The following is a 10,019-nucleotide window of genomic DNA, read 5'->3' on the forward strand; positions in this document are numbered from 1 at the left end:
CTCCGGAGAAGACTGGATTTACAACATTGGCCTTCCCAAATCACATGACCCCCTCTCCAACCAGAGGGGCTTGGCAGCGGCAAGTGCATGTAAAACGAATGTGTACTCAGGAGTCCCCATCCTCCTCCTGGACCTCCACAGCCACCTTTTGTTGTGATGAGGCAGATCGTAGGGTTCAGGCACATGGTGTGACACGGCAGGAAATGGCTTGGAGTAGGAATTGGAACAGTTCCTCTAAAGGACTAAAGAGAGATGGCTGTCATGGCACCAACATTCAGGAAACCTGCAGCAGGAGGGTGGTGAGTTTAAGGGCTGCCTGAGCAGCTCGGCAAAACGTAGCCTCAGAAAATAAAAAGAAGCAAACAGGAAAGACTTCATGTTCTGAGAAGACACAGGTTTCTGTCCTCTCCCCCCTTCCTGTTCTGGTCCTCTACCAGTGGGGTGTGTGTGTGTGTGTGTGTGTGTGTGTGTGTGTGTGTGTGTGTGTGTGTGTGTGTGTGTGTGTGGTGTTTCTTAGTTTGGGTTACTATTGCTGTGATGATACACCATGACCAAAAGCAAGCTGGAGAGGAAAGGGTTTGTTTTAGTTGGCTTATACTTCCACATGGTCAATCATCAAAGGAAATCAGGACAGGAAGCAGGGACTGATGCAGAGACCATGAAGGGATGCTTCTTACCAGCTTGCTCCTCATAGCTTGCTCAGCCTGCTCTCTCATAGAACCCAGGACCACCAGCCCAGGGATGGCAACCCACATGGGTTGAACCCTCCCAAGTCAATCACTAAATAAGAAAAATACCTTACAGCTGGATCTTGTGGAGGCATTTTCTCAACTGAGGGTCCCTCCGTTCAGGCTACTCTAGCTTATACCAAGTTGAAATAAAACTAGCTGTCTTAGTTAGTGTTTTACTGCTGTGAACAGACACCATGACCAAGACAACTCTTATAAAGACGACATTTAATTGGAGTTGGCTTACAGGTTCAGAGGTTCAGTCCATTATCATCAAGGCAGGAGCATAGCAGCATCCAGGCAGGCATGGTGCAGGCAGAACTGAGAGTTCTACATCTTCATCTGAAGGCTGCTAGCAGAATACTGACTTCCAGGCAGCTAGGATGAGGGTCTTAAAGCCCACACCCACAGTGACACACCCACTCCAACAGGGCCACACCTCCTAATAGTGCCACTTCCTGGGCCAAGCATATACAAACCGTCACACTAGCCAAGACAGAGACAGACAGAGAGACAGAGAGGATCCTTTTAAAATATAGAAACCTTACTGGGCATGGTGGCTCCCATCTTTAATCCCAGCACTTGGGAGAAAGAAGGAAGAAGATCTCTGTGAGTTCAAGGTCAGCTTGGTCTACATAGTCAATTCTAGGACAGACAGGGATACAGAGCAAGACACTGTCTCAAAAATAAGTAAGCAAACCTGCTGTCCTCACTGTGTGTGACTGGGCAGAGGGTACCAGTCGGTGTGTGGGAAAGCATAGACAATTGCTGTAGACAGAAGACACATTTGTATGTTTTTAGACTCTCGAAGTTTGATAAACTCCTTTCCCTGTGGTCAGTCATGTGTTGACTGGCCAGGTCTCTCCCTTGTGTTTTATACAAAAATAGAATTGATAAACATTTTTTACAAAAGGAAAAAAAATAAGTAAGCAAATAAATGTCAAAATCATATTTATTCTTAGCTTGCAGGCTGTACGAAAAGGGGAGAGGGGATCCAGCTGGTTTGACTCTCAGGCCATAGTTGCCAAACCCTGGCTTTCAGACGAAAGAATTCAGACAAGTCCAGCTCTGCACGGGCAGAGAACTAGGAAGAATGTGTGGAGTGCTTCCAGAGTGTTGAGGTGGAAGCAGAACCCTCCCTGGGCAGTGACTACTCCTAGCTACATTGCTGCACCCAGCAAGACTCTGGGTGCTGTGGTCTGTTACCTGACAGACTGGGCTTCAGTGACTCTGCGATGTCAGGACATCCTAGCTCAGAGTAGACAGAGTGGACAGGGAAAAGTGGGTGTTATGTGCAGTAAAGCCAGTATCTGTGATTTCAAGGCCATCTTAGTCTGCATAGCAAGTCCCAGACCCGCCAGGCATACACACTGGACCTGTACATGACCTCTGTCCCATACCCCAGAGCATGCCCTCCATTAAGGCTTGAGAACCACACAGACAGGAAGTCCAGCCTTCTAGTAAGTTCTACCAGTGCTGCCCTTTATAGCCGGGTTGACCACAGGGACAGGGTACCATCACCGAGATTTCACGGGGCCAGTTGGCCCACAGAGCATTGGAGACTAAGATGTGACTGCAAGCTACTAAGGCCAGTGGCTGAGCCCACAGGGCAGTTGAATGCCCAGAGCCCTGGAGTGCAGGATTCCTGGCTAGTTAGAGGGGCCTGGGAATCAAAACAAAAACCAAAAACCAACCCTCCAGAAACTAAGAGACAGATAGAAGGAGCTAGAACCCTAGGTCTGGTAGTCAGGTCCTTACCATAGACTTAACCCTTGGCCTCTCGTGCTGCTCTTAAAACCAAGTCAATAGGGGCTGGAGAGATGGCTCAGTGGTTAAGAGCACCGACTGCTCTTCCAGAGGTTCCTGAGTTCAATTCCCAACAACCACACGGTGGCTTACAACCATCTGTAATGGGATCTCATGTCCTCTTCTGGCGTGTCTGAAGATAGCTACAGTGCACTTATATGTAATAAACAAGTAAAACTTAAAAAACAAAAAAAAAAAGTCAAGACTGGGAGCCTCTTATGGCTGAGGACTCATAAGAGACACTGCTGGGACACCAGAAAGCCCCCTCCATGCCTTCTGTTCTTGTTTACTGAAGGAGTTGTGGACAGGGAAGGAAAAATGCAGGCAGTTCAGGAATCAGAAGGTGCTGCCTGCCAAGGGATAGTCACCGAGTTTACTCTGTTCATAATGTGCAGAGCCTGAGGCTAAGACTGAGCCCATAGTTCAGAAAGGTGTAAATGAACGAGAATGCTTAGTAATTGGCTCAGCTGCTTGGACTGTCTCCCAAAGGGATAATTATTGCGGGGAAGCAGGAAGACTCCTCTCCTAGCAAAGACAGTGAATTCAGGGCAATGATGCATCTTTGGGGGCTTTTAGGGTGTAGAGCCCCACACATCATGAGTGTCTTGCTCTCCACTTGACTCACCAAGAGCCTACAAAGGGCAGGTGGGACACAGAATCCCTGGGGTCAGTGTGTCAGTCCCAGCAGCAGGGCTGACTCATCAGTAGCCCAAGGACTGTCCACAGCGAGAGACTAGGGAAGAGACTAGGGGAGGAAGGTGACAGCTAATGGCAGGTGAACGCTGATGCACAGCTTCTCAGCACGCACTTGTGGTTCCAAAACACTGTGTGTGTGTGTCTGTGTGTGTGTGTCTGTGTGTGTGTGTCTGTGTGTGTGTGTCTGTGTGTGTGTGTGTGTGTCTGTGTGTCTGTGTGTCTGTGTGTCTGTGTGTCTGTGTGTGTGTCTGTGTGTTTCATTCTGCGCCATCAGGGAGGGGGCGATGCGATGGCTGGACGTTTTTGAAAGTCGGGACGCTTGGCTTAGGCTCACTCCTCTGAGGTGCACTGAATTAATCACAGTCCTATCTGATTAGCCGAAAGGGCGAGGGAGGGCGTTCGCACAGCCTAGGAAGTCCAGCGGTGCGCTGCGCAAAGGACGAAGCTGCTTCGCGTTCTGAGGCGGGTGGCTCCGCGCGGCCGCCGTAGGGCGGGCGGAGTACGGTGGCCGCACGGGGCGGCGGCGACGGGCTCGGCCGGCCGGCGCGGGGCCGCCATGGGCAACCTGTTCGGTCGCAAGAAGCAGAGCCGGGTCACTGAACAGGACAGGGCCATCCTGGTGAGGGGCCGATGGCGGGCGGGGGGCCGAGCCCGTGGGGGAAACTGAGGCGGGAAGTGGCGTGGGCCGCGCTTCCGGTGCTATCGCCTGTCCAGCTGCAGGCACCTGGACCGGTCGCGGCTCGGCCCGGAAAGACCGGGATTGTGTCTAGGGGCTGAGCGCTGATCCGTGAGAGAGGATGCCAGGAAGGAAGCCTGTGGCCTTGGCGTTGACACCCCAAGCCATAAGTTACTGAAAGTTCCTAGGAAAAACCCCAGATAAAGATTCCGTGGGCGTGGCTGTCACTAAAAGTCTCAGTGTGATTCCTACTAGAAAAGGGTGCTCGCCCCCCATCTCTGCACCCTCTGTGCGAGCAAGAAGCCCCCGAGACACTGGTGTCTCAGGACACCGCCCTACATTTCCAAGTAGAACTGTCACAGAGGTGGATCCTGCAGACAGGACACACCTTGTCTGCTCCTCCGTGGACTTCGGGGGCTCAGGGGCACACATCTGAACAGACCCAGAGCGCTAGGCACACAGAAAGGAAAGAGCCTAGGCCCAGTTACTGCTGCCACCACCTGATCTGCTCAGATTGCTTGATCTCCAGAGGCACAGCCTGGCCATCCTGCCAGCTCCATTGGGTTCCCCTGGTCTCCCCAGGCAAGGTACCCGATGCTTGGTACACAGCTGGCAGAAATAACCACCCAAGAAGAGCTCACAGTCTCCAACCCTGAAGGGTAGAAATAGTGAACAATTTCTCTCATGTAGTTGATGTCCACTGTGGGGCAGACCCTGTAGAGGACACTGGGTGAAGGTGGGGGAGCTCAAAGCACGCTCACTGTCTCCCACAGACACACACACATACACAGAGTGCACTAGCAGAGATCCCAGCTAGCCTGTTCTCCCAGGTAACCTAGAGTCAACGGTAAATGGTTTCTCACTGAATCATAAAGGTGTCCGTTGCCTTCACTTCAAATGGTCTTCCTCAAGGTGTGATCCTGGGTGTGACATGTGCCCAGGGCTTGCACCTGTTCATCATAGCTCCATCTGAAGTGTTGGCACTTGGACACAAAGAAGAAATTGCCCGAGTAGGAGGACTAAACACACTTGTCTGGCGGCTGTGCATCCACTTTGGGGCACACAGTTGGGGAGGGTGGGGCAGAAGATGGCATGTAACTTCAGGTCCGTTGTTACATTTGAACCTTCCAGGGCCTGGTTGGTTGGGCTCAGGCTGCTCACAACCTTGCTCTCCTGTGACCGAGTAGGGTGAAAGTCTCCTCCTTGGCACAGTGGACCTTGGCTTGGGGCACACCATTACATCTGCATTGTAAGACTGGAGAGGTTTCTAAATGTTGCTCCATATCCTTTGGGTGACAGAGGCCGCTGCTAGACAGGGTTGCCTGGCCCGTCCTAGCCGTGCTGGGACTCATTAACCTGGTAAAGGCCTGGCAGAAGGAGCCACTGACCAGCCTGCAATCTTGCTCTCTCCCCAGCAACTGAAGCAGCAGAGAGACAAGCTGAGGCAGTACCAGAAGAGGGTCACGCAGCAGCTGGAGAGGGAACGGGCTTTGGCCAGGCAGCTGCTTCGGGATGGCAGGAAAGAGTAAGGAGCATTTAATCCCCAGGGCTAGCATGGTGGGAGAGGAGGTACTTCCCTGGGCCGGGCCAGGGCAGACACAGTGGCTTTCCCCTGCAGACGGGCCAAGCTGCTACTCAAGAAGAAGAGGTACCGGGAGCAACTGCTCGATAGGACAGAAAACCAGATCAGCAGCCTGGAAGCCATGGTAGGTAGTGGCCAGGAACCTTTGTTGGGAACCCGAGTGCTTGGGGAATGGAGTTGGGGGCGGGCCACCCCAGGGTGAAAAGCAGGGAACAGGTCAGGCTGGTGAGGGTTGAACGTCTCCCAGTGCTGAGGTAGGAGCTTCCTGGTTTGCCCTTGCCGACTGGAGCCACTGAAAGTCAGTCAGCACCCTTTGAATGTCCTCCGGCATGTTTTCAGTAAATCTCAGCCGCCACCGCAGGGACCAGGAAGGGTAGGACCTTCCTTCCAGTGACAGAAGCCTGTCACTCAGCTGGTCCAGAGCCAAGCAGGGCTTCTGACCCCTGGCTGCTGCTTTCAGGTTCAGAGCATTGAGTTCACGCAGATCGAGATGAAGGTGATGGAGGGGCTTCAGGTGGGGAACGAATGTCTGAATAAGATGCACCAGGTAGGTCCTCATGGGGCCGGGCGGGCAGGCGGGCGGGCAGGCGGGCGGGCGGGCGGGTGCAGCTGCAGGGCTCAGGCGACAGGGAGAGTTTGTGCCAGATCAGGACCTAAGTCTAGCTGGATTGCCTGGCAGGGACCAGTGAGACTGGAGGGAGGTGTGGCACAGCACAACCTTTGAGCTGGGTTCACTGGTGCTGAGTGCCAGGGAGTAAGTACTTACCTCCCCTCAGAGCTCTGGGAGCAGCGCTGGGTGGTGAGTGGGCTGCCCTCTGGGTAGGGTCCGGTGTACATCGCATCAGAGCCAGCAGGGTATTCTACTGTATTTACTATAGACAAAGGAAGTCTAGACAGCACCAGGGAAGATTTCCAGTTTTGACCTGTTTTACTCTAGATTGTGGGGGTTGTTCTGGAAAGGGCTGGGCAGTGGAAGGCAGGTGTGGCTCAAAGCCAAGGGCAGGCCCACTTCCCTGACTTGGCTGATGAGAGGAGAGACAGGCTGAGGGTGTGGCCCTGCTGTGGGCTGTCTTCCTTGTTGAGCATCTCTGAACCCTCACCACTGTCCCCAGGTGATGTCCATAGAGGAGGTGGAGAGGATCCTGGACGAGACCCAGGAGGCCGTGGAGTACCAGCGGGTATGTGTCCTGGGCCCAGGCTCCCCCACTGCCAGGTTGGCATTTGTATGGCTAGCCACTGCTTCCTCCCCAGGGGAAACCAGACCCCAGTTAAAATACCCCTCACTGCCCCTCAGTGTTTGGGGGGAGCACAGAGCCCCACCGACACGCCCCTCAACCTCTCCTCCTTCCACAGCAAATTGATGAGCTGCTGGCAGGAAGTTTCACCCAGGAGGACGAGGATGCCATCCTGGAAGAGCTGAATGCAATCACTCAGGTACAGGTCCCCCGGCTGTCTGGTCCCCTGGGAGACAGGACCCTCTGGGCCTCTGTGTGGGTGTGTCCCACTGTCACCTCCGACCCCAGAGTCCTGGTTTCCCAGTTTCCTTCCTACGGTGATTTTCATTTGTACCGATCCAAGCTTCTTCCACACCCGGGCTGGCAGTTGAGGGAGCTGTGTAGGGAGTGGTTTGGAGGCTGGGCCGGCACTTTGCTGACCCATGTGACCCATGTGTGGACAGAGAGGAAGTGCTGAGCCTGCCCTGCCCAGTCAGCCTTGCTTTCTTCTCCCCGGTGACTCAGTGGAGACTGTCCACCTCTGCACTCCAGGCCCCTAGGGTTCTGCTGCTGTGTAACAGCTGTGTCTGCCCCATATCCAGGGTGCAAACTCTGTGCCTGCCATGCTGGCCATGGCTTCTGCTTCCCAATGTTTCCTTGTGTCCCCAGAGTTACCCGCTGTCTGCAGCCCAGGAACCTTATGAGGTACTGGGAAGACAGGCCACACACAGGATGACAGGGACCACCTACGCTCACAGGGCAGCTCTCCACCACAGGCCTCTGGGGTTGCAGCCCCCTCAGTGCTTCACAGCAGAAGCCAGTCTCAGCCTCCTCACCCAGGGACTCAGCATCCCCTGGGCGCCTGCTTTCCCCATGGTCTTCTGCAGGCCTTGCCTTGTGAACTGACATTCCTGAGAATAGCTGCAATCACTGAGGACTCTGAGGACTCTTGGAGTAGCTCAGCCCCTGTAGTGGCCTGTCACCTGCAGTGACCATCTGTAAGGACGCTCTAGCTAGAGGAGTACAGGGCCAGGCATCTGGTAGCAGCTGTGTCCCTCCCTCCGAGAGCAGCTAGTGAGTAGATCCCGCCCTTGAGAGCCAGGGCAGCCTGAGACACAGCTCACGCCTCTCCTGTGCTTCTTGTAGGAACAAATCGAGTTACCAGAGGTTCCTTCGGAGCCCCTGCCTGACACAAGCCCAGGTATCGTTGTGTTTTGTGTGTGATGTGTTGGTCTGAAGGAGTAGAGTGTACCCAAGTCTCAAAGGGAGCAGTACACTGTTCACCACACCACAGCACAGTGGGAAAGTGTGCTTGTGCCTGTGCCTGGCTCAGCAGAGAGAGTGCCCAGCCTCTTAGGTCCTCTCGTGAGAGCCAAACCAGCTCACAGCGTCACGCTAACACATTAGCCTGGGAGAAGACTTGTCTGCCACTTAGGCCCTGAGGGCTTAGATCCCCCGGAACTCACCTCCCTGGGACAGTGCTGCCCCTGCTTTGTCATGGTCATGGCTCCGAAGCCTCCACACACTCTAGTCAGTGGATTAAATGGACGCTCAAACCCAGGGTAGCTCCACAGTTCCCTCTGTTCCTTGTAGCTTCTGGGAGCTCCAGGCCATGCCCCTAGTCTGTAGATCCATCTGGCGTCCTGCTTATAACCCACGTCCCCTGCTGTGCATACCCTACCCCTAGCCTCTGGCCTCATCCTCTGAAAGCTCTCTGTGCTCATCACAAACCATTGTTTTTCCACAGAAGCCCCTGCCAAGGCCAGATCCAGGCAGGCAGAGCTGGTGGCCGCTTCGTAACCTCCAGGGACTCATAGGGATTCTCCGAGGACTGTCCCACAGAGCCTTTGGCTGCGAGTCAACCCTGAGGGCTCCCAGGAGGCCTGAAGGGCTGGACGGGCCAGTGCAGGTGCCGATGGCTGGAGCAGCAGCTTACACGGGAGCTGATGTCAGGGCGCCACGTTGTGCAATTTAGTCTGGATGCACCTTCATCTCTGCTCCTGGACTAAGTGGACACTCGGCCAGCCAGGCGCAGCTTCAGGCCGCTGTGGACCCCACGTTGGCCGCAGCCCACTACTCCTGGTGCTGTTCTCATGCTGACCCAGCCCGTGTGACCTGCACTCTTCTGTGAGGAAGCACCTCAGACCTCGGGGTCCCTGTGCTCCCTTCTCTTGTATCTCCTGCTCACATGAGCTGGTGGGGGCTTCAGTTGAGGAGTTCTTACCTTGCCTGGCATCCTGATATCCCTGTTTCCCTGCAGGCTAGTGACAGAAACCCTAGGATACTGGTGTTCTCCAAATCTCTTGGAGCATCTTTGGCACCTCAGACTTGATTGAGCCTCTTATGTTGGGGGAGGTGGACCAGGGGCCATCCTGCTGAATGGACAAATCTAGGAGCCTGACTTGGGAGTCTGTTCACAGAAGAAAGGCATGTTGAAGTTGGTGACAAGACCCTGTTTTAATGGACATGTACCCGATGGTGTCCTGGACACACTAAGCCACCAACGCCCAGGAGGCACAGAACTGGGAGGACCTCCAGAGCCCTACACTTGTTTGATAATGGACAATCTCTGGTCCTCTAGTCTTTGAGGAACAAAGGGTCTTACATACCCTTAGGGCCTACCAGGAAAGGAGGGCACCTCTTCCTTAACCCAAAACAGGTCAACCTCAGTATTAAAGTTGACCCCTGCATGGTCTTTGGCCTCTTGCACTTGAGTTTGGTGTCTTGGTTCCCTGTGTAGGAGCAGTTACATAGGCGGATTGGAGTGTGGCCTATGATCCAACAGAAACATCCTTAACCACCATGCTAGGCAAAGCCAGGGCTGGGGCCTCACGCTTGGTGGGGGCGGCTTTGGGCTCCCACCTCAGGTTGATGAAAGTCTGGGACTCCCGGAGTTCTGCTGTCTTTGAAGGTAGAAGAGGGCAGGGCTCTGGCCATTCCAAATGTGCATGCTGCATACTCTACACACGTGGGGCTGGTAGTTAGGGCTGCCAGATCCCAGGTCTAACATCATCTTGAGAGAGAGAACAACTGGTTTGGGGCTGCAGTGCACACGGGAAGCATCATATCTGGCAAACTGTGGGCAAGTCCCCTGCATGGAGCAGCCTCCACACACAGCCAGGCTTAGCACGAGAATTCAGAGTTTCTCAGGAGGCAGTGGAGCACGCTTGACATCCACCAAGACCCACAAAAATAAGTGTGGATGTGGCTTCTGCAGTGCCCGTGCCCACCAGGAGGGGCGCTACCTACTCCTGCTGCTGGGGCTCCAAGCCCATGCCCAGGTCCTGCAGGAGTAGATCCAGGCCCTGGGCGCACCC

General features: G+C 54.4%; 1 protein-coding gene across 1 annotated transcript; it reads left to right on the forward strand.

Moving 5' to 3' along the window:
• Positions 1–3,744: 3,744 nt before the first annotated feature.
• Chmp6 (charged multivesicular body protein 6) lies at positions 3,745–9,415 on the forward strand. The gene is made up of 8 exons (NM_001105856.1): positions 3,745–3,849; positions 5,322–5,431; positions 5,525–5,612; positions 5,949–6,035; positions 6,601–6,666; positions 6,842–6,922; positions 7,849–7,903; positions 8,450–9,415. The coding sequence occupies exons 1-8, from the start codon at positions 3,787–3,789 to the stop codon at positions 8,500–8,502; spliced, it is 603 nt and encodes a 200-aa protein (NP_001099326.1). The 5' UTR covers positions 3,745–3,786; the 3' UTR covers positions 8,503–9,415.
• Positions 9,416–10,019: the final 604 nt, after the last annotated feature.

This window comes from Rattus norvegicus, chromosome 10 (assembly GCF_036323735.1).
Source record: "Rattus norvegicus strain BN/NHsdMcwi chromosome 10, GRCr8, whole genome shotgun sequence".
NCBI lineage: Eukaryota > Metazoa > Chordata > Mammalia > Rodentia > Muridae > Rattus > Rattus norvegicus.